This window comes from Leucoraja erinacea, chromosome 18 (assembly GCF_028641065.1).
Source record: "Leucoraja erinacea ecotype New England chromosome 18, Leri_hhj_1, whole genome shotgun sequence".
Lineage (NCBI taxonomy): Eukaryota > Metazoa > Chordata > Chondrichthyes > Rajiformes > Rajidae > Leucoraja > Leucoraja erinaceus.
The window spans coordinates 35,487,108-35,512,778 of NC_073394.1; the positions used below are offsets into that span (position 1 = coordinate 35,487,108).

Sequence of the window (25,671 nt, forward strand, 5' to 3'; positions counted from 1 at the left end):
GGCCATTTGGCCCTTCAAGCCATTCAATGTGATCATGGCTGATCATCCACAATCAGTACCCCGTTCCTGCCTTCTCACCATATCCCTTGACTCCGCTATCTTCAAGAACCCTGTCTAGCTCTCTCTTGAGAGTATCCAGAGAACCGGCCTCCACCGCCCTCTGAGGCAGAAAATTCCACAGACTCACAACTCTCTGTGAAAAAAGTGTTTCCTCATCTCTGTTCTAAATGGCTTACCCCTTCCTGCATCATCCACACATGTACACCACAAAACCTACTGGCAGGAAGTATCAGGAGTGGTGATAATGTATAATTGCAGCTCAAAAGGAGGCCATTCAGCTGACTGATTCAATACTAGTTTTATGTGAGACCTAGTCCTGTTGCCCTTTCCCATATCCCAGTAAATTTGGGCTTTGGGATATTTATCCAACTCCCTTTTAGAATGCTGCAGTTGAATCTCCCACAACTTTGCCTGGCAATACATACAGTATCCTCCATATTGTTTGGGATAAAGACCCATAATTTATTTATTTGCCTCTGTACTCCACAATTTGAGATTTGTAATAGGAAAAAAAACACATGTGGTTAAAGTGCACATTGTCAGATTTTATTAAAGGCCATTTTTATACATTTTGGTTTCACCATGTAGAAATTACAGCTGTATTTATACATAGTCCCCCCATTTCAGGGCACCATAATGTTTGGGACACAGGTGTTTGTAATTGCTCAGATCCGTAATAATTGCCTCCTTAATGCAGGTATAAGAGAGCTCCCAACACCCAGTCTTTCCTTCACCTTTGGAAACTTTTATTGCTGTTTATCAACATGAAGACCAAAGTTGTGCCAATGAAAGTCAAAGAAGCCATTATGAGGCTGAGAAACTTAAGAACCTTAGGCTTACCAAAATCAACTGTTTGGAACATCATTAAGAAGAAAGAGAGCACTGGCGAGCTTACTAAAGCAAAGGGACTGGCAGGTCAAGGAAGACCTCCACAGCTGATGACAGAAGAATTGTCTCTATAATAACGAAAAATCTCCAAACACATGACCGACAGATCAGAAACACTCTTCAGGAGTCAGGTGGGGAATTGTCAATGCCCACCATCCGCAGAAGACTTCATGAACAGAAATACAGAGGCTACACTGCAAGATGCAAACCACTGGTTAGCTGCAAAAATAGGATGGCCAGGTTCCAGTTTGCCAAGAAGTACTTAAAAGACCAACCACAGTTCTGGAAATAGGTCTTGTGGACAGATGAGACGAAGATTAACTTATATCAGAGGGATGGCAAGAGCAAAGTATGGAGGAGAGAAGGAATTGTTCAAGATCCAAAGCATACCACCTCATCTGTAAAACACGGTGGTGGGGGTGTTATGGCCTGGGCATGTATGGCTGCTGAAGGTATTGGCTCACCTATTGATGATACAACTGCTGATGGTAGTAGCATAATGAATTCTGAAGTGTATAGACACATCCTATCTGTTCAGGTTCAAACAAGTGCCTCAAAACGCATTGGCCGGCGGTTCATTCTACAGTAAGACAATGATCTGAAACATACTGCTAAAGCAACAAAGGAGATTTTCAAAGCTAAAAAATGATAAATTCTTGAGTGGCCAAGTCATTCACCCAATCTAAACCCAATTGAGCGTGCCTTTTAAATGCTGAATAGAAAACGGAAGGGAACTAGCCCCCAAAACAAGCATAAGTTAAAGGTGGCTGCCATACAGGCCTGGCAGACCATCACCAGAGAAGACACCCAGCAACTGGTGATGTCCATGAATCGCAGACTTCAAGCAGTCATTGCATGCAAAGGATATGCAACAAAATACTAAACACGACTACTTTCATTTACATGACATTGCTGTGTCCCAAACATTATTGAGCTCTGAAATGGGGTACTATGTATAACACAGCTGTAATTTCCACATGGTGAAACCAAAATCTATAAAAATGGCCTTTATTAAAATCTGACAATGTGTACTTTAACCACATATGATTGTGGTTAATGATGCTCCTGTGTCTCCAAATCACCATTTAGTGCCATAAACATAAATAAAACAAATATAAAATGTAAGCTATATGTGAATAGAATGACCTACTGACCCACCCCAGCTCCCATCATCTCCCCGGCAGTTTAGAGACCCAGCTTCCGACCCCCTGACCCCTCTCCTGACTTGCTAAGTGCACCAACGAGCCCTTCTTCACCCACTACACATTCCGTTGACATGGCTGTTGCGGCTCGTTTTGTAGTCCCTGGGGACAGTGTTTTCTTCAGTTCTCCGCCACCCTCCCACCCCCTACTTGAGGGAGCCCCATGGTTACCGAGCGCATTCTGTCAGAGGGCACGCTGAAGAAAGCGTCATCCCCAGCAGTGTTACAACATGAGCCACAACAACAGTTGCATGAACCAGTGAAGAAGGGCTTGCTGGTGCAGACAGTGGCATTGGCGCCTGGTTTAAAGTGAAATGACACAAAGTGCTAGAGCAACTCAGTCGACTGAATTAGTCTGAGGAACGATCCCGATGTCACCTATCCGTGTTCTCCAGAGATCCTGACCCTCTGAATTCAGCCTTTAGCTGAAGTATTCTTTGGTTGTCATGAATCCTATATTATCTGATGACATTTTAAATATTTAATTAACTGGAAAATGCATAGGAATGTCATGAGCCCAAAAGTGTATTTTTAAAAAGAAGTGTAATCGGTTCCTTCCAATTCATTCTATTAGGCATTTTCTTCTTCTTCCAGATACCACAGACCCAAACGACAGTGCAGAATGGCTGTTGCTATTTGGATAATGGGGTCAAATGCCTTCCAAATGGAAAAGTAATTTCTTCTGCCAATACTCATTGCATAGATTCGTATTTTCAACTCGGCAATGGCTACTGCCATGATTCTACACGACAGCTAAAGGCATTTACTCCACCTGTCCGAGCTATAAAGGTAAGAGGGCAAGAGGTATGCCTGTTGAATTAATTTATTTTCTTGAATACGGTGTGACTGCATTTCCATTTTTGTTCTATAGATCAGTGGCTACTTAAACCTCATTGCCAATGGTATCGATAACTTCACACATGGCCTGGCAGTAGCTGGCAGCTTCCTTGTTAGCAGGAAGGTTAGTAGAAGAGAATGAACTAATTTTCAAAGGTTCTGCAGCAATTTAAGATCTTAGTTTCTGCCTGTGTAGTTGCTTCTAGCCACAATTCTGGATGCAAATCAATCAATTCAGAGCACATCATGGAATTTAAAGAGTTGCTGAACTTGTCATTGGTCCAAAGTACATAATGCTCTTTTAGTTAATTATTACATTTGGTATGATCAATGAATATGCAAACTTAACTCCAAATATGCTCTTTCAGAAATACAACATCAAAATATCTTCAGATTCATTTTGGGAGAAATGTTGGCAGGAGACATAAATGCATACAGTCAGACAATTACTTGCGACAGCCTGCCACACAGCCCGTAGGCTAGCAGTTACAGTATAAAATAATGTCAAATGCTACTTAGAACTGTGAGACATCTCTGAGCCTCATTGCCAATGGTATTGGTCAGATTTCGAGCCATGAAGACATACAGCATTGAAAGAATCCTCAACAGCCCACAGAGTCTGTGCCATGTATGAATATACTAAACATAAGTTAATCTCATTCTCATCAATTCCACCACACACCCCCACCCAGATTCTATCACTCTCCTACCCCAAAGTAAGCAATTAATCAGCCAATATGGGATGTCGGAGGAACCCAGTGGAAACCAACACAGTTATGTGAAAATTTGTGCAAACTCTGCATAGATGGCCTAGGAAGTCGGGATTGGACCTTGTATCTGGTGCAGTGAAACAGTTGCTCTACTATCTGCATCACTGTGTTGATAGACACAATACTGGTGTAACTCAGCGAGTCAGGCAGCATCGTTGAAGAAAAAGGATGGGTGACATTTCGCGATGGAACCCTTCTTCAGACTCAGAGATGCTGGTTGACCTGCTGAGGTACTCCAGTGCTTTGCGTCCATCTTCAGTATAAACCAGCATCTGCAGTTCCTTCCTACACATCACTGTGTTGATTCTTGTTTGCCCATTGATGACGCTTATTTTATCTTTTTTGATAGGTTATTTTGGCATTGCTTTTTGCTGGTTGAATTTGCGGTAACGCGATTCCCATTAGGATGTGATAGATTTTGCAGTGGGTTTTACCCGAGTACTTTGACTATCTCTGACACCTCTCTCCTTTCCTGATCTCTCCATCACAATCACAGGGGGCTATTGATTGACATCTACTACAAGCCACGTCTTCCCATCCCCATCCTTTTCTATGTTCCACAGAGACCACTCCCTCTGCATGTCCTTGGTTCACTCATTATTCCCACCAAAACCACCCCCTTCCCAGGTACTTACTCCGCCTGATGCAGCGGATGCTACATCTGTCCCTACACCTACTCCCTCACATCCATCCAGAGACACCAGCAGTCCTTTCAGATGAGAGACTGGTTTATGTGCACCTCCTCTAACCTCATCTACTGCATTCGGTGTTCCCGATATATTCTCCTTTAGGCTAGCGAGACCAAACAGACTTGGCAACCATCTCACCGAACACGTGCGCAATCTGCGAAGGCCTATTGGGTCTCCCGGCTGCAAACCATTTTAATTCCTCTTCCCATTCCCATACTTATCTTTCTGTTCGGGGCCTCATCCATGGCCAAAGTGAGGCCACACACAAACTAGAGGAACAGCACCTCGCATTCCGCTCGGATAGCTTAACCCCCCCCCCCCCCCCCCCCCCCCCCCCCCCCCCCCGTGCCCCACCTGGACTCTCACCTATTTCTCCCTTCCCCCTCCCACCTGCTTTCATTCCCGTGGTTTCACTATTTATAACTCATCAATCATTATCTCACACCTTGGCCTTTGCCCAAGCATCTGCCTATCACAACTCCCCCCTCTCTTGTATCCACCTATCTCTTGTCAGGCTCTGTCCCTTCTTTCTTCCAGCTTTCGCTCCCCATCTCTGCCCCCCTCATTACAATCGGTCTGAAGAAGAGTCCCGACCCAAAACGTCACCTATCCATGGTTTCCAGAGATGCTGCCTAGCCAACTAAGTTACTCCTGAGCCTTGACTTTTTTTTGTTAACCATCATGTTCCTTGTTTCTATATTTATCTGAGTGGTTGTTAGTGTTAAGTTTCATGAAACAACTAGGTTTTGACAAAATGTCCATTTGTCATTGAAACTGAAAGCTTACTTTGGGATAGGCGAAAAATATGGGAGAAAATGCAAGAGTTATCACTGGACATTTACTTAGTGCACATTATATCCTGGCTCCATTTCAAAATGTGCATTCCATATGCAGACAAATTGTTGTATCTGTGGGAAGGACCTGGGGAATGGATTAGTTTGGATTGTTCAATAATTCCATCATTGCCTTCCCACACAATTTCACACAATCCCTAGAGTATGATAAGAGCAGAAATACCAAGGCGCAGCTTTCTGGGAATCTGCTTGGACCAGTATGGCTGAAAGTTGTTTTCCAATCTTTCCCGACATTGACACGAGAATCTTCCTCTCCCGATTACTTTGGTAATGAAACCAATGAAAGGATGGCCTGGTGGCAAAGCAATGAGTGTCTCATGGCTGCAGGGACCACGTCTGTAGGCTAATTGGCTACTGTAAACTACCTCTTAGTGTTAGCTACTCTAAACTATTTCTTAGTAATGGCAGAAGGAGTAGGAAAAATTGATGGCGTGTGCAAGAGAGAATAAATTGCAGGAGTACAGGGAAATAAGGAGAGGGGCAACGGGACTAATGGGATTGCTGGGGGACCTCGTGGGCTAAATGATGGGAACCTGTGTCGTTACAAGAGTGGCCTGTGCTATGTTAATTACTCATGCCCTGCTTTTTGTGGTTGATTTAAAAGTGGAACTAATTTCATCAAATGTTATTGTTAAAATACAAATTCAAACTGTTGGAAGTTTTTAAATAATGGCAGGGACAAAGAATTGAAAATCTGCATTCTAAATGGCTTTATTTCATTGATTCTTTCAGTGAGATCTGCACTAAGTTTGTCACATGATACCAGATGTTGCTATGGTTATTGTGTCTTAATTAGTTGCTTTGGTTACAGCTGTCTATTAAGCCAGTTCAACTATCAATGTAAACTTGTTTTCTCCTACAGGTTGGGATCACTACTACCTTTGCTATTCTCCTTCATGAAGTCCCACACGAGGTGAGTGAACTTATTGTAATATGATTAATTGATTTTTTTAATTCTATGTAATATTTCCTAAATCCAGTGTACAGTCACCACCACTCCCCCATCCCATTCCAACAAGAATATTACATTGAAGTGAGAGATAACTGGGATGACACTCGTCCTCATGGCACTCTCAGTAACCCTTAATTTTCAGCTGCTGTGAGGAGCTTTGGCTAATCCACTCAATGCCATCTGAAAATGGGAGATGCTAGTTGTTACACTAACATTTCAGATTGGGATTGTGGTAAACCATGATCAATGTAGTAGTTACACCAACTAGTGTTTACTGTTTTGCCCATCAGGCAAAAGGTACAGAAGTGTGAAAACACACCACCAGGAAATGCTACACTTGTCACTTTACCTCCCCCCTTGATTCCATTCAAGGACCCAAGCAGTCATTCCAGGTGCGGCAGAGGTTCACCTGCACCTCCTCCAACCTCATCTATTGCATCCGCTGCTCTAGGTGTCAGCTGCTCTACATCGGTGAGACCAAGCGTAGGCTTGGCGATCGCGTCGCCCAACACCTCTGCTCGGTTCGCAATAACCTACCTGAACTCCCGGTGGCTCAGTACTTCAACTCCCCCTTCCATTCTGAATCCGACCTTTCTGTCCTGGGCCTCCTCCATGGCCAGAGTGAGGCCCACAGCAAATTGGAGGAGCAGCACCTCATGTTTCGCTTGGGTAGTTTACGCCCCAGCGGTATGAACATTGACCTCCAATTTCAGGTAGTCCTTGCTTTTTCTTTCTTTCCCCTCCCCTTCCCAGCTCTCCCACAGCCCATTCTCCGCCTCTTTCTTCTTTCCCCACCCCCCCCACCCTCACATCAGTCTGAAGAAGGGCCTTGACCCAAAACGTCACCTATTTCCTTCGCTCCATAGATGCTGCCTCACCCGCTGAGTTTCTCCAGCATTTTGTCTACCAGATTCAGGGACAGTTTCTTCCCAGCTGGCAACTGAATCATCCTACCGTAACCAGAGAGCAGTGCTGACCTACTTTCTACCTCCTCAATGTCCCTCAGACTATCCTTGTCCGGACTTTGCTGACTGTACCTTGCACTAAACATTATTCCCTTATTATGTATCTATACACTGTGAATGGATTGGTTGTAATCATGTATTGTCTTTCTGCTGACTGGTTAGCACGCAACAAAAAGCTTTTCACTGTACCTCTGTACACGTGACAATAAACCAAACTGAACAGCTGTAACCTAATTCAGTCACCCACATACTTGAAGTAAATTCTAACTAACACTTGTGTAATAACTGATTAGAACTTTTCCAATACAACTTATTGCAGCCAGCATTGCGTGCACCCTATCGATTTATTCAGTGACAAAACCCCATGGAGAAGGTTTAGACTCTGAAGGCCATGTTTGAGCTCCCGGCTGTAAGAAATTAATCTTTGTGAACTTGACCTACTCACAATAGCAATAGGTGCAGGAGTAGGCCATTTGGCCTTTCGAGACAGCACTGCCATTCAATATGACCATGGCTGATCATCCACAATCAGTACCCCGTTCCTGCCTTATCGCCATATCCCCTGGCTGCTAAATTTAAGAGCACTATCTAACTCTATAATGTTTAATCTATAGATTGGAGACTTTGCCATCCTGCTCAGGGCAGGATTTGATCGTTGGAGTGCAGCTAAAATGCAGCTCACAACTGCATTTGGAGGGGTGTTAGGAGCCTGTTTTGCCCTATGCGCAGAGTCTCCAGAAGGAACAGGTAGAATTTAATTTATTTTATATTAATGAAGGATTTGATTGTGGGTTTGGGGGATAAGAGACAAATAAACAAAAGTGACAGTGGAAATTCCAGGCTCAGGAAGTCTTTTACCTCATGTTGAAAAGCAGCCTACGCACAATGTGATCAAGCCACAAGAATGTTTTTAATTTTTGTCTGTGTGATAAATCTATGACTGCTCTGTCTAAACATTTCAGACTGGAATTGTGGTAAACTATGATCAATGAAGTAGTCACAAAATGCTGGAGTAACTCAGCGGGACAGGCAGCATCTCTGGAGAGAAGGAATGACCCATCAGTCTGAAGAAGGGTCTCGACCTGAAACGTCACCCATTCCTTCTCCCCAGAGATACTGCTGTCCCGCTGAGTTACTCCAGCATTTTGTGTCTATCTTCGATTTAAACCAGTATCTGCAGTTGTTTCCTACACATCAATGAAGTCGTCATCCCTTTAGTCAAATAGGAGATATGGATTAAGAGGGTGAGAGGTTGGATTAAGAGGGAAAAAGTTATACATTGATAACATATCAGTGATGGAATTAACTTCTTGTACTGTGAGGGACACGCGAGTGGATGTGAATTTAACTCCAAAAGCCTATTGTTAAAATTGCAATCTTACAATTTACTCAGTTTCAAGTAATTGCAAGTGGCCCACCAACTTCAATTTTAATCCACTTTTCTCCCTGATTATGTGATGTATGGTTTTGCAAATTTCCTGTCAATGCTTATTTCCCAAACCCATTTTCTCATCGTCTTCCTCAATACCCTTATGTATATAGTTAGCATATGATGAATAACAAATGTACACAGCTGTTTTCCTGATTAGTCATGACTAAATGTTATAGTACGATACTTACAAAGTCATTTTATGCAATGTTGATGTTGGGAGATTGTTCAGATGAAGACCTTTCATCTAGTGGTACATTATAAATTCATCTCTTTTACTGCTGAATTGATTTTTCACGTGAATTGCTGAGCTTATACAAAGCATTTGAGGTGAAGAATGTGATCTTGTGCAAGACCGCTTAATGTTTGTAATTGAGCGGCGGCACCTGATGGCAGGACACTAGCTTATTAAAATAGCAAAACAGTTGAGATGCTGACCTGACAGAGATTTTTCTGTTATCATCATCAAAGGTTCGGTAAGCTAAATGTCAGTTGTTAAATATTTTAAATTTATACGTGTAGTTGTCACTATAGATATATCGTACGCTCATATTATTTAGATTCTCATTGACTCCAGCTTTTGAAACACCCAGACTTAAATTTTCCAAACTGCCTTTGTCTTCCTTCCATGCCCCCTTTCTTTGAGTGTGGCTCTCAATGCAATAACCCCCTACCACCACAGCCCAAAATTTCTGTTAACTCTTCCCCATGTTTCTCTCTAGTGCACCTTCTCTGTAGTATGCGTGCTACCTATCTCTTTGCTTTCCCCTATCCTCAAAACTAGCTTTCTGTTTGTTCTCCCAATATCAATAATTATGTTAGCTGTAATTACTGAGAGCTTAGGGGTAAGGGATATGTTATCAATTATCTTGATAGCCCCTCTCTGTCATTCTAATTTATCAATTTCTTCAATTATACAGAGAGCAGTGTAGCCTGGATTCTACCATTCACATCAGGGGGATTTCTGTACATTGCTCTGGTTACTGTAGTACCTGATCTCCTTCAGGAGACGGATGTGCGGTAAGTAATTATTGCTACAGTAGACTTTAGAATTGTGTTTGTATCATTCTGCCATATTTGGGTGGACAAAAAGTATATTCATTCTGCTGATGGAAATTAATAGAATCATAAAGAGTCCTTATTAAAGCAGCTATAATTGTTTGCTATTGCATAATGTTCCTCGTATGTTGCAAAACATACTTGGCGAATAAAGTGTGATTCTGATTCTGATTATTTCAATCTTATTCAAGGAGAAAAAAGCAGGGGTTTTATCAGAACTGTATGTATTGTTAATCCGGCTACACCTTGATTACGGAGTACATTTCAGGTCACTAAATCTTTGGAAAGACGTGTTTGCACTGGAACAAAAGGGTGCAGAGATGATTTATGAAGATTTTGCCAGGACAGGAATATTGTGGCTAAAGAAAAATGGACAAGCAGTGGTTATTTTTTTATGGAGTATGAGGGGAGATTAACTGAGGTATTCAAATTGAGGGTTCCCAAAAAGCAAACAGAAAAGACCTATTTCTCTTTGAAGGGAAATATAATGACCAGGTGGAATAGATATAAAGTAAAAGTACTAGAAGGGAGATTAGATATTACATTTCAACGTGCATCACTGGAGCACTTTATCTGCTCTTTGCTATTTGAAACACACAGCAGCTGTATGTTTCTACATTGCAAAGATGAGTATGTTTCGAAAATACTTGGCACTCGAGGAATTTATGATGAGGTCATAAATTGCACTGTATCAATGAATGGGGCTGGCTGACAGCCAGAGATTCCGTTGAGAATTATCAGCGGTCAGCTAATAGTGTCATGGTTTGTTTCAAACTTGCTTGCATACTTATACAAATGAAGAAATCCATCTTGACCTACAGGTCGGATTTTAGCCCATCTAGACTTTTCAGCAGTAACTGATGAGCTGGAAGGAGAGACCAGATGTAATCTCAAGCAGCTGTTTCCCTTGACACCATGCTGACTAGGATGGCAATTCCATTAATTTCAATGAGATCTGTATTTGAGTCCTCTGCCTCAGAGGGCAGTAGAGGCAGGTTCTCTGGATGTTTTCAAGAGGAAGCTAGATAAGGCTCTTAAAAATAGCGGAGTCAGGGGATATGGGAAGAAGGCAGAAACGGGATACTGATCGGGGATGATCATCCATGATCACATTGAATGGCGGTGCTGGCTCGAAGGGCCAAATAGCCTACGCCTGCACCTATTGTCTGTTGTCTATTTTACAGAATCACTGAGTGGTTACAACACATTCAACCTATTGAACAGTTACCAGCACAAATACCTTTTTCCAGAACTGTGGTTGCTCTTTTAAGTTCTTCTTGGCAAACTGTAACCTGGCCATCCTATTTTTGCAGCTAACTAGTGGTTTGCATCTTGCAGTATAGTCTCTGTATTTCTGTTCATGAAAATTCTGCGGACTTCATTGACAAATCCACACCTGACTCCTGAAGAGTGTTTCTGATCTGTAACCAGGTATTTGGGATTTTTTTTTTATAGAGAGAATTCTCTGTCAAATTTCCTTGGGCCAGTCACTTTGAGTAAGATCAAAGTGTTCTCTTTCTTTTTATAAAACTGTAGATTTTGGTAAGCCTAAGATTTTGGCTGATATCTCTAACAGTTATATTCATGGTTTTCAGTCTCATAATGGCTTCCTTGACTTTCATTGGCACAACTTTGGTCCGTGTGTTGATAAACAGCAATCCAAAGTTGATGGAAAGACGAGATGCTGAGAGCTCTCTTATACCTGCATGAAGGAGGCATTTAAACACACCTGAGCAATTACAAACAACTGCAAAGCCATGTGTCCCAAACATTATGGCGCCCAGAAATGGGGGGACTATGGCTAAACACTGCTGTCATTTCTACATGGTGAAACCCAAATGTATAAAAATGGCCTTTATTAAAATCTGACGATGTGCACTTTAACCACATGTGATTTTTTTTTTTTTCTATTACAAATCTCAAATTGTGGAGTACAGAGACAAATTAATAAATGGTATGGTCGGTAAATCCGACCATACCGCGGTGCTGCTTCTTCCTGCATCCCTACAAAAACCTTCCGAGCGTTTCCCAATCAGAAACCTTGGATGAACTTTGAGATCCGCACTCTTCTGAAGTCCAGACACAGGGCATTCACTTCCAATGATACAGTGGCCTACATGAAGTCCAGATGCGACCTTGGTAAGGCCATCAAAAAGACCAAAAGGGACTTCTGCTCCAAACTGGAGGGTGAGACAGATGTTCGGCAGCTGTGGTGGGGCCTGAATGCAATCACCTCCTACAAGGAGAAACCAGGAGGCAGCTCGAATGTCGGCGAAACATCACTCCGTGACGAGCTCAATGCGTTTTACGCACGCTTTGATAGGGAGAATACTGATGTGCCTTCCCGATCCCCCATTCGCTGTGATGGCATTTCAGTCTCAGTCACAGAGGCCGACGTCAGGAAATCCTTCAGAGGGGTGAACCCCCGAAAAACACCTGGACCTGATGGTATACCCGTTCGTGTTCTAAAGACCTGTGCGGACCAACTGGCTGGAGTTTTTACGGACATTTCAACCTCTCACTTCTGAGGTCTGAGGTCCCCACCTGCTTTGAAAGGGCATCAATTATACCACTGCCCAAGAAGAGTAAGGTGACGTGCCTCAATGACTATCGACCAGTGGCACTAACGGCGGTGGTGATGAAGTGCTTTGAGAGGTTGATCATGGAGCAAATCAACTCCTATCTCGACAAAAACCTGGACCCACTGCAGTTTACTTACCGCCACAACAGATCAAAGGTGGATGCGATCTCGCTGGCCCTCCACTCCGCTCTGGACAACTTGGACAACAAAAACTCATATGTCAGGCTGTTATTCATCGATTACAGCTTGGCATTTAACACAATCATCCCCTCCAAGCTGGTTACCAAACTCGCAGAACTGGGTCTCTGCGCATCGCTCTGCAATTGGATCCTCGACTTCCTCATTCACAGACCACAGTCTGTTCGTATTGGTGGAAATGTGTCAGCCTCGATAATAATCAGCACGGGAGCACCTCAAGGCTGCGGGCTCAGCCCCCTGCTGTACTCACTCTATTGTACTGTATTGTATTGTATTCAAATTTATTGTCATTGTCTCAATTTGAGACAACGAAATGAATTTCCCGTCCAGGGGATGAGTCAGAGTAAAAAAAAGAGAAAAAAAACTCACATAATAAATAAGCGCAATAACCTAATCAAACCAGCAAAAAAGGAACTGATTGTGGACTTTGGAAATTCTATTTCAAACACAGCCCCCACGATATCACATAACATGGTTGCACCAAGGTCAAGAGCTTCAAATTCCATGGGCGTGCCATCTCTGAAGACCTCCGTGTTCAGAACGTAATGTCGGGGCCTTCCGAGCAGCTCCAGCGCAGTCGCCCTGAGACCCCGGGAGTCGGTTTGTTCAGGAAGACTCTCAAACTTCTACAGGTGCTGGTGGAGAACGCCGACGCCGAACCCTGACGGTTGAGCATCCTCCTCCTCAGCGGCCCGGACCTCCTAATCAGCCGCCTCAGTCCATGCTGGGCTCTGCAGCTCCTTCCATCTGCAGGTCGATCGCAGTCGCTGCCTCAAAAAGGCTGGCAATATCATCAAAGACCACACACCATGATCAGCGCCACCCGCGTTGGGAGCTCCGCAAACCGCAGCTCCATGATGTCGGTGCAGCAGGTCCAGCACTCCGGGCTCCAGACGGCGACCTCTCTATACACATGACTGCGTAGCCAATCGCAGTGCGAACTCTATCATCAAGTTCGCTGACGACACCACTGTTGTGGGACGTATCACTGATGGGGATGAGAGAGTATAGAAGAGAGATCGAGCAACTGTCCATATGGTGCCAGCGCAATAACCTGGCCCTCAACACCAGCAAAACCAAGGAACTGATTGTGGACTTTGGAAGGAGGGGGACCCACAGCCCCATTTCATATCAAAAAATCGCTGCAAGAAAGGGTCAAAAGCTTCAAATTCCTTTTATACATCTCTGATAATACCTTTCTAATGGTTTAAGAACACGAATGCAATCATCAAGAAAGCTCATCAGCAGCCCCAGGGTTTTATGAGCAAACATTAAAGGTATGTACGGTATTGTCACATTAAATGGGGCAAACTTATACCCTGCACAGTAGTGATCATAGCGACCGGTTGCATTGTGGGCTTTTTTATATCGACGCAATATTTGAGCGCCCTGGAGAGGAAAATCCAGCGCGACTGTCAAAAAAGTAGTAAACAGCGCGTTCCATGAACCCACTAGAAAGCCGATTTAAATGGGCATTTATTTACAGCAATTGAACACTAAATTCCTTCCATTTGGCCTATAAATTAATGTAAATTAGATATAAAATCAGGTATTGGCAATTATTTGTGACCCACACCTTGCTGGACCACTTAGGCTCATCTCCCTGCTACCTTCCTTAGAAATGGGCTTTTGAAGACTGCCAAGATCACCAGCTTTTTTGTAATAGCTATTCCCCATCAATCAGGGAACTATTGCTAATTTGGCTCGTATGAAAATGGCCATGATTTTTAATACTTGAGATATTTCTGTGATTTGCACTTTGTATCAGTTTATGTTATTCTTTATGTGATGGTAAATAGACTTGATTTTTAAAATCTCAAAATTTTGTAACATTGCTAGTATATGGACACACTTATCAGTTTTGTAGTAAATTCCTACTATGTTCTGTGTGCTGAAGCAAAGCAAGAATTTCATTGTCCTATACAGAGACACATGACAATAAACTCACTTGATGATGGGTCTGTCCCAAACATTATGGAGGGCACTGTATATGCTTCATCATTTGAAGGTTTCTTTTCCAAGAGTTTTTCCAAAGAAAGCATCTGTAGCTATCCAGTGTGTTTGCATAAAAACCCAGAAATCATTGACGGATTTTCCCTGCACCATCTTTTAAGCATACATATTTTTTCCTAAAGTAAGGCAGGGGATCTCAACTTGCACTGCTATTAGTCCAACAAAATATTTTACTACAACTGTTTGCTGATACATATATGATACCAACTGATCTTCCTGCACATCACGGTTGGGGAAGAGGCAGTGGAGGGGATGGGTAAAGGATCAAAATTCCTGTAAGCAATTAAGTGATCTTTGAACCCTAGTTGCCTATGTGGGAAAGTGCGGAGTGTTTACTCTTCAAAGGTTTACATTATTATGGTTGCTCACTACTTTCTTGAGCTATCCATAAGTGCCTTGTAATCTGTGGACTACAACATGAAATCATAATCATTGTTACATAGCCTAACACTCTTTGATTATTTATGCTGTGCTTTATAGATACAGGTGATAGGTGGAACCTGGTGAGGCAAGAATGGTGGGCTGTATTGATTAGATGGAAAATGTGCCTAAGCCAATCACAACATCATTAAATGGTGAAGGAACTCCAAAGGGATGCATGATTTACTCTTATGTTATGTTTAAGAAAGAACTGCAGATGCTGGTAGACAAAAATGCTCAGCGGCTGAGGCAGCATCTATGGAGAGAAGGAATAGGCGACGTTTCGGGTCATGTCTGCTCTTATGTTGTAGCCATTGAACCAGCAAACCTTGTTGGCTACAATTATTCTGTGAAGAGCTATTAAAACAGTAAATAATTATAGGGAGAAAATAAAATTGTGGTGTTTGGGGAATTGTATATGTGTTTGCTCGGTCTTTACCTTGTTGGTGCCTACTTATTTCATGTGTAATTCTTTGTTGCAGGAATTCTGTGTATCAAGTATTGCTGCTTTGCAGTGGGATTGCAGTCATGATGCTGGTCTCGACCATTGTCTAATTGATGCCTTGAATTGATATTTGATCAGAGTGCCATTTTAGTGGTACCGATGGAAAGGTAACTTGGAGCCAGCCTTATTTACATGATCAGAAAGACCAAGTATTGCTTCAGAAATGAGAACAAAAGATGAATCTCTTCCTCTACCATTGTTTCTTCTAAAATGAGTGTAATGAGCTATGTTTAATGACTGATGTACCCAGTAAAACACTACACCAAAGAAACATGCAATAAACCTCCTAAAGTGTCACATATCTACAAAAGCTACCACATAGTTGATGGTGCTTCAATGTTTGGCAACCCTGACCTTTTAGCTTACATGACCAAGTAGGTGGTGGTTATTTTGTACATTAAGTAGTCACTGGATCCTGTTCCCCCTTGCTAGGCTTCTCCCCTTTCACCAGAATACTTTGTATAAAAGGAGCAAAAGAAGTGTGCCTGTTAAACCTTGTCACTGTTGACATGAGATTCTGGTCAACAGATCAGCTTAAACACCTGGGGTACAGTAATATGTATCCATTACTGAAATACTTATAGGTACTTGACCAACCCATATCTACCTTTAATATTCCCTCTGAAAAAAGGTGAACATGCTTTATTATGGCCTGCTAAATGTCCTGAATGATAGGTAGCTACAGTTGAAGCTGAACAGATCAAAACAAGTTATTGTGGAAATGGAATTTGACCCTGAGCAGGCTGCTGATCTTTATGCCCTCTTTTTGCCAAACATCAACCCAAATACCGTGCTCTGTGAGTTCAAGCAGAATTCCAGTTGGATTGTGGAAGCAGATGCACACATTCAATTACCCAAAATTATCACTGATTTCCACAGGTTTCTTGAAGACAAGTAATTTCCTTCCATGTTTAGTTGTTATATACATGGTATTTGGGTAGCACAATCAAAATAACTGAAACCTGTTTATCTTGCCCAGGCCAGCCAAAGATTACAGCCATAATGATGCTTTTGGTACGTGTTACATTGGTACAAGAAAGCCATCTTTAGATCAAACCCTTTGGTTATTGCTGTGCTAATGAAATCTGTTATCCTATTAGAAACATACAAACACTCCTCATCCTGTGTACTCAGGCAAGGCGTGTGGTCTGACTGTTACAAGCTGTTAAGTTAGTATTAATGGTGCTCTCTGCATTACTGTGGAACTGCTGCTCATTGCATGATGAGATCAACAGCACCTCGCATCTATGCACAGACTCGTCAGCAAACTAACTCTGCACTTTCTTCTATTTTTTGAGGCATAGATTTTATTTTGTGTATTCTTGTAATAAAATTTATGTATTTTCATTTTAATTGTAAATATTTAGCATGAAATATTTGAATAAACTATTCATATTCATTTTGTCTCGTACTCCCAGAAGTGAGAGCAATGCCAGTTCACAGACTATCCTTCCAGTATCTTAAGAAAAATGTAGAAGGATGGTGGTTACGTCAATAGGGAAAAAGATTTGAAATGATATAACACAATGAAAGCTAATTTTGTTGCAACCAATATTTAATCTAGCTGTTGTTCGGAGTCTGTCAACATTTCAGTAGCCTGATTCGAGTTCCACAAAGCTGTTCTTTCAGCCTGATTCTTGTCAAGCAGATCTGGGTTTCTATAAAGAATACGTTAGTATCAGTATTGCTGTTGGCCAATCTGGTTGTAATACGCCATCTTTTGGAGCCGAGCAGCTCTTGTTGGGTCTGTCCCCACCTGCCATTATGTAAACAACTATAATGCTGAGGGCCTCCATAATTGCTCCATTTAGATGAACTCGAAACAGATCATGGAACTCAAAACTGGACAGCCACGAAAATATGGCTCCAAGAATAGGTAAAAAGTGAAGTGTTGATTCATCTCTTCAGTCTCCAGAGCCATTTCACCACATACAAAGGCCAGGTTGGGAGCGTGATGTATTAATTTGAACTTGGGTGCATACCGATGCCACAAGTAAAAAAAAACAGTACAAACTACTCTATATGACTGGCACTGTCCAACATCATCCAAACACCTTGGCTGCAGAATGTACCTGTATCACCATTGTGATCTACTGTAACAACTCACTATCTGAGATAAGCACTGGAATCACAACATTTCTAACACAACAGGAGTCCAATTGATCTACTTATGTTTAAGTTGATTGAATAAAGATATTCAGCCAAATCCCACCTTCCAACACTGGGTCCCTGCAGGTTATGCCTTTTTAAGTACTTGTCTGCACTAAAAATATGGTGGAGCTTTCAGGCAATAAGTTCTTGGTCACTACTCTGATCTTTTTTTAATTCATCTTTCCTCTAAATTGAGCAACATAAGAACATAATAATTCGTAGGAGGTATGTGCCATCTCGCAAAAATATGCACAGAGCAAATCTAAAGTTAGATCAAAAGTAAAAAATCAAGGCTTAATGGTCTTTATTTCAATGTATGTAGCATTTCTAATAAGATAAATGAGTTGATGGCAACATTGGAATATGATATAATTGCTTGTTATAGAGCGATCGTGAGTGGGGGCAAAATGTTCCAGAAGAGCAGGTCAAAAGAGAAAAGACATGGGTTAGCATTCTTAATCAAGGAAGGTATCCATTCAATGTTGATTTGAGGCAGAGGAGTTCTATATAGAATCGGTTCATGTTGAAATCATGATAGCAAAGGGAAAAAATGTGGGTGAGATTGCTCTATTACTCATGGAATTTCTCATGAAATTGGTGGAGCATAAATGGGGAAATTTCTAGGGCATGTTTGAAGGGAACTGCAATTGTCATGAGAGATTTTAATTGAATGAATTTAATATGGCATGGGTATCACAGAAGAAAAAAAATGTGTGCATCAGGGATTGATTCATAGGATAGTAAGTTGTAGATCCCACCTAGGAACAGGCTTTTTTAGATTTGGTCATGTGCAATGAGGAAGAATTAATAAAATATCTTGTGGTTAATGATCGCCTAGGAGGATGTGACCACAGTAGGAGAGAATTACAGGTTCTGTTTCACGATGAACACCACAGGATCTCAACCACAATTGTCAAAATAAGGACAATTATAATGGTGTGTTGTCTAAGGTGAACAATAACAATAAACTAAGACTTGCTCAGTCGATGAACAGTGGTAGAAATTAAATCTGCTATTAAAACAATGCTCAGCGAGAATTTGTCCCAATAAGAAAGAGATATTCTGTGGAAAAAGAGGCCAAGAATAATGTTCAATGAAAAGTCAGGCATAAAGAGTGATAATGGCTTTAGTAGGCCAGAGAACTGGGAAGTTTTTAGGATCCAGCAGCAAAAGAATAAAAAACTAATCTGAAGGGAAATTTGACGAGGGAAAATTTGGGTGTAATATAACAATCTTAAGAGTTTCTCGGGCTATGTAAAAAGAATAAGATAAGTAAGGTAAGTGTAAGATGTCATGTTTATTGTCATGTAAACCGAGGTACAGTGAAAGGCTTTTGCATGCTATCCAGTCAAAAAAACCCTATACTTAATAACAATCAAGCCATCCACAGTGTTAAAGTAAAGGGTAAAGGGTACAACATCTAGCACAAGATGAAGTCTGATTAAAGATAGCTCAAAGGTCTCCAATGATGTAGATGGGAGGTCAGGACCAGCTGGTGAGAGGATGGTTCAGTTGCCTGATAAAATCAGGGAAGAAACTGTCCCTGAATCTGGGAAAAACTGGGAAGAAACTGTCCCTGAATTTCAAACTTCTGGGCCTCTTGCCTGATGGGAGAGGGGAGAAGAGGGGGTGATCAGGGTGAGACTGGCCCGTGATTATGCCTTGCCGAGAAAGCATGGTGTAGATCGAGTCAATGGTTGATTTGAGTGATTACTATGCTGTGGTGCATCCCGATAAAATACTATTTACTGCACATCTGTAGAAGTTGGTGAGGGTTGTTAGGAACATGCTGCACCTCATAAGCCATCCAATGAAGTAGAAGCATTGGTGTGCTTTCTTGGCGAAAGCTCCGATGTGGCTGGTCCAGGACCAATTGCTTGTGATATCTACTAAGAATGAAGCTTTCAACCATCTCTATTTAATCGCCATCAATATATATAGGGTTGTGTGTGGTGCTTCACTTCCTGAAGTCAATCCCACTTTCCTTTGTCTTACTGACATTGTGGAAGAGGTTGTTGTCTTGGCACCAGGTAACGTGGTTCACAATCTCCTTCCTGTACTACTTCTCGTCATTATTTAATATCTGGCCCACAGTGGTGTAGTCTGCAAACTTGTAAATTGAGTTGGATTGGTATTAGACTGCACAGTCATGAGTATATAGAGTATAGTAGTGGGCTGAGAACATATCCTTGTGGGGCACCCTTGCTGAGGATTATCGTAGAAGATGATCTATCACCTATCCTCACTGATTATGGTCTGTTGGTCAGGAAGTCAAGCATCCTGTTTCAGAGGGGAGTGCGGACTCCAAGCTCCACAAGGTTTTAGAAGAGCTTGGTTGGGAAAATGGTATTGAAACCGAAGCTGTAGTTTATGAATAGGAGTCTGACAGGCGTCCTTCTAATCAAGGTGTTCCAGTGATGTGTGTAGGGCCAGGGAGATGGCATCAGCCCTCGACCTGCTGTGGCAGTAGGTGAACTGCAGTTGGTCAAGGCTGTTTGGTAGATAGGATTTATTGTGTGCCATAACTGTTCTCCAGAGACTGCCTGACCCTCTGAATTACTTCAGAACCTATGTTTTTTTTGTAAACCAGCATCTGTAGTTCCTTGTTTCTACTCTCTACATCTAGTCTGTTTAGCTCTTTAAGAATTTTGCACATATGATGAGAATTTGATTCTTCTAAACTTCAGGGAATTAAGTCCCTGTCTATTCAATATCTGCCCAAAGAGCAAATCTGCCATCTCTGAACACAGTCTGAAGAACCTTTGTTGTACTCCTTGTGAACAGTAAGAGGATGGCTGGAATTTGGAATACCCCCACTGCCTGAGAAAGTGGTGAAGCAGCTACTCTTGCAGCATGTAAAAAGTATCTGGGTGAACATTTGAATCACCAAGGCCTAGAAAGTTATAGACCACATGCTGATATATGGGGTTAATAGAGATGGATATGATATTTGGCATGGAAGGGGTGAGCCAAAACTCTGTATAATTTTCCAATCTCACAAAGTCCCCATGCGGTCTTTTTTGCTCCAGTGGTTAAACGCTCAATCAAGGATGAACATATCATTTGTCTGGCTAATTGCTTGCTGCATCCAAGATGTTGCCCTACAAACATACTTGGATCTCTATGAATATCAACAGTACCCAATCTCTCAGTTTAACAAGTTTTTCAATTATTTGCCCCAATGTGGATCATTTCACATTTTCCACATTTGACAAACACGTGGTTTGATCACCGTTATAAATAGTTTTACTTTTATTTAAATTTCCTCTATATTTCTTTCAATTCCCTTACGTTCTGTTGCGTATGTGCCAGAAACGTTTGAGAGGCTATACCTTCTGAGAGGTTTATCATTTATTAGTGATTTGGAAATATAGGTGGGACTTGGTGGTGGAACCTCATCCTATTGAGGTATGCGGAGGTCCCCTTTTACTTGGATCTACATTTATCCATGGAATATGTGAGACATGACCTCCTCATCTCCCATTCAGCATGCAGCTATAACAACCCAGTGCCCACTTTCCCACTCCATTCCAGGATGCATTCTTTAAATCTTAAGAAAATATTAATAGTAAAGCAGCAGATATTAATACCTTCATACATCACCAATGTGAATATAAAACTCAATTATTTCCACTTCACACCGGATACATTTTATCATGCAAGGTGGGATATTTTGGTCTGTGTGTTGGACCAGATTTCCTTTATGCAGCCTGCCAATTTAACTTGCTGTAATTGCTCTTGTTCATAATGATTGTATTAAAAGCTGTTACATTTTCCCAATGTGGTCCTTGCACAACTTGTGCGTGGGTGAATTGTTTGGTCAAGTTCAAATTAGTAACTGATTCACTTCATGGTGAACTAATCATTAGTTAAAGAGGAATATCAGCACGGCAGTTCTGCTGCTACCTCAGATTCAGCGACCAAGTTTAACCATGACTGCTGTCTGAGAAGATTCTTATGACCGATTAGGTCCACCACTCATCTACCCCCCACCCCACCCCACTTGGTCTCCTCCCATATCCCAGCGATGTGCAGATAGGTTTATGTGGGGGGCATGCTGACGGTAAATTACCTCATGAGATAATGTGGCAAAAAGTGAGTTGATGGGCTTGTAGGAAAGGTACATTTGGTATTGAGAGGAATTGGGACTAATGTGCAAAGATCCTATAGTGAGCTCTTTGCTAATGTGAATGCGCTGCTGTGAACTGACTTGAACCCAAAAGTGCTGAATGGCCTGCTTTCTTTTGCTGTGATAAGCAGTTACTTTAAGTTTTAAAGATTTTCTACCTTCAGATTTGTGGAGGCATCCTTAATACAAGGTACCCTGTCTGTACACTGATCATCCACGGTGTATGATATTGCTGAGGTTCAATGTGTTTCATATATTATCTGCCTTTCCCTATTTTGTAACATTGTTTCTCACATTCAGAGATATAATTATTTATTGTTGTCTTTCGTACTCCTCTGCTTCATCAAAACTCCTTTGTTGTTCTAGTAACTCATGTTAGTCATAAGTGAATGTTTTATCTGCTATCCCATCAGGCAGACTTTGACAACTACTGGTGACCATGGGGGAGGTTGGTGCGGACCAAGTCTAGTTTCAATACAGGGAAAAATATGCCGTGAATATGGAGGCCGTGAAATATTCTCGGCCTCCATCATCCACACAGGCAGTGCATTCCAGATTTCAACTACTGTCTGCATGAGAAAGTTCTTCCTCAGATCACTTCTAAATCTCTTTCCCTCATACCCTAAACCTGTACCTTTAGTTTACAACACCTTGGGGAGAAGTTTCTTATTATCTAAACCATCTGCCTTTTGTTTTATATACCTCCATTGTGCCATCTTGGCCTCCTGTCTAAGGGAACAAAGCCCAGCCTACCAAGTCTCTCTTCATCACTGTTACTCAATCCTATGGTATACCACTGGTCCATCACAAATACAATGAACAACCATCACCCTATTTATTATTACACTGACCTCATCAACAATTTTTTTTTAACTTTGAAAGAATTCTATCAAATTGGTCAGATTCGATCACACCCAACAAAGCCTGATTGATTATTCTCTGTCTTTCCAGGTGTGGAATAATCATGTCCCTTAGATTTTTTTCCAATGACTTCCACATCATTGATATCAGACTCAAGTCCGTAATCACCCAGCATATCCCTGATGCTCTTTTAAATAATGATACCTTTTCAATGCCATTATTCCAACCAATCTCATCTCCAAACTTGTAGAATTTCGAGTGCACACTCCCCTCTGTAACTGGATCCTTGACTTCCTGACCAACAGACCCCAATCAGTGAGGATGGGTGACAAATAATTCTCAACACTGGTGTCCGCAAGGATACATTCACAGCCCCCTACCATACTCCTTGTACACTCACGACAGTACAGACAAATACCAATCTAACTATACAAGTTTGCAGATGACATGACTGTAGTGGGCCAGATATCAAATAATAATGAGTACAGAAAGGAGATTAAGAACCTTGTAACTTGAGGCTTAGAAAACATTATTTTCCCTCAATATCAGCAAGACAAAGAAGATTGTAATTGACTTCAGGAAGTGAAACAGTTCATGCACCCCAATCTTAGTTGATGCACCTAAAGCAGTGATGGTAGAAAGCTTCAAGCAATAAATATCACCAACAATTTGTCCTGGACCAGCCGCTTCGTAGCTAAGGCCAAGAAAGAACACCAATGCCTCTACTTCCTTATAAAGCTTAGGAAATTCAGCATGCCCCACACACCCCTCACCAACTTCTACAGATGCACTATAGAAAGCATTTTATTGGGAGACATCACAGCTTGGTTTGGGAATAGCACCATCCAAGACCACAAGAAATTGCAGAGTTGTGGAAGTTGCCTAGACCATCACACAAACCAACCACCCTTCCATTGATTCCATCTACACCACACTGCCTCGGCATGACGTCAACATAATCAAGGACCAGTCTCACTCCGGTCACTACCTCTTCTCCCATTAGTCAAGAGGTACAGATGTTTGTAAACGCATACCTCTAGATTCAGGAACAGTTTCTTCCCAGCTGTTATCAGGCTACTGAACAGTCCTCTCTCCAGCTAGAATGCAGTCCTGACCACCCATCTATATCATTGGAGACATTTGAGTTATCTTTATCAGACTTCAATATTATATATTGCATTAAATGTTGTATCCTTTATCTGTGCACTGTGGATGGCTTGATTGTTTCATGTGTAGTCTTTGACTGGATACTAGGCAGACAAAAGCACTTTACTGTACCTTGGAACAGCTGACAATAATAAACCAAACTGCCATATTTTCTGTCCTATCATCTGGCACCTCCCCTGTGACCAGGGAAGATATATACATCTCTGTCAGCGGCCCAACTTTCTTCCCTACCAGCCTTCCATACCACCCTGGAACACATCTCATCAATGCCTGGGCCATGGTACATCGCATAAGCCCACTGAAACATCTAATATTCACTTTTGCTAGTAACATTTTCCGAAATTTCATCCCCTCCTCAACCCTCATTAAATTCCCCGACCACATTATCCACCACCTCAGTGAATACAATTGATAAGAATTCATTAAAAACATCTGTATGTCCTCTGGCTCCACACAGATTGCCATTTTGATCTCTAATAGGCCCCACTGTCCCTGGCTACCCCCTTATTCTTAATGTACTTGTAAAGAGCTTTTGGATTTTCCTTAATCTTCTCCACCAGTTATTCGTGCTCCCTCTTTTTCTTTCTAATTTATTTAAGTATCCCCTATACTTTCTGTACTTCTGAAGACCTCCCCAATTTTCACTTCTTGATGCCGACTAAATGCCTTTTTTTAAATATTCCAATCCTCTATCCCTTGACAGCCAAAGTATATAAAACAATACAGCTCAGGAACAGGCCCTTCAGCTCACAATGTTTTTGCCAAATGTGATGCCAAATTAAATTGTAGGAAGGAACTGCAGATGCTGGTTTATACCAAAGATAGGCACACAATGCTGGAGTAATTCAGCAGGTCAGACAGCATCTCTGGAGAAACAAAATAGGTGATGTTTTGGGTCAGAACCTTTCTTCAGTTAACTGATCTAATCTGCCTGTGCATGATCCATATTGCTCTACTCCCTGCCTATATTATGTGCCAATATTGTATCTGCCTCTACCATCACCCCTGGCAGTGCATTCCAGGTCCCAACCACTCTCTGTGTAAAGAAGCTGCCCTACACATTGCCATTTCTACAATCCACCCTTCGGAAAACTCCTTTCATTTTTGAATGACTCCCACTTGTGCAAAGTAGATCTGCATGCGGCAGCTGCTCCCAGTATGTTCTTGTTGTCCTCCTGTCATCTGTCACCTCCCTTGTGACCAGTTAAGACAGAAACATCTGCCGTGGCCCCAATAATCTATTTGTCTGGGATATGCATCTGGGATGCATTTCGTCATCAATTGTTGCCTCCCCCATTTTAAATGATAATATGTTTTAGAATTTCCACTCCACACCTGAATTCTTCAACTACAATGTCCTTCTCCTTAATGAACACAGATGAGAAATATCTGTATTATCCCCAGCATAAATAACACTGACTCAGGTGTGCGGTTAGTTGTGCTAATAATGACTTGCTTTTTCATTGTGCAATTAATGTTTTAATAAGCACCGAAAGTGCTTAAAATATTCAATAGGTAGGGCAGCATATGCGATGAGAGAAACTTAATCTTACAGGTCAATGACCCTTTAAAATAAAGCATATACACAAATATGACCATTATCTGAAGAAGGGTTTCGGCCCGAAACGTTACCTATTTCCTTCGCTCCATAGATGCTGCTGCACCCGCTGAGTTTCTCCAGCATTTTTGTGTTCCTATGACCATTAACTTGTTAGCTGTTTCTCCCTCCCCAGCTGCTGCTTCACCTCTGAAGGGTGGAACAGCTGGTAAAGTTGCTGCCTCACCACACCAGAGTCCAGGGTTCGAACCTGACCTTGGGTGCTGTCAGTGTGGAGTTTGCACATTTTTTGCACATTTTGCGTGTGACAACATAGGTTTCCTCCCGGTGCTCCGGTTTCCTATATCCCAAAGATGTATCCCAAAGGCTTCTGTAAACGCTAG

At 41.8% G+C, this 25,671-nt stretch overlaps 1 protein-coding gene across 2 annotated transcripts in view; it reads left to right on the plus strand.

Moving 5' to 3' along the window:
* The window catches only part of LOC129705919 (zinc transporter ZIP13-like), a 36,636-nt gene extending 19,810 nt beyond the window's left edge, over positions 1 to 16,826 (plus strand). For both annotated transcript variants that reach the window (XM_055649846.1, XM_055649845.1), the window contains exons 5-10: positions 2,745 to 2,939; positions 3,022 to 3,111; positions 6,163 to 6,213; positions 7,832 to 7,964; positions 9,567 to 9,666; positions 15,400 to 16,826. In XM_055649846.1, coding sequence (XP_055505821.1) covers positions 2,745 to 2,939; positions 3,022 to 3,111; positions 6,163 to 6,213; positions 7,832 to 7,964; positions 9,567 to 9,666; positions 15,400 to 15,472 — 642 coding nt within the window. In that variant the 3' untranslated portion in view covers positions 15,473 to 16,826. The remainder of the gene's footprint in view (positions 1 to 2,744; positions 2,940 to 3,021; positions 3,112 to 6,162; positions 6,214 to 7,831; positions 7,965 to 9,566; positions 9,667 to 15,399) is intronic.
* The last annotated feature ends 8,845 nt before the right edge of the window (positions 16,827 to 25,671 follow it).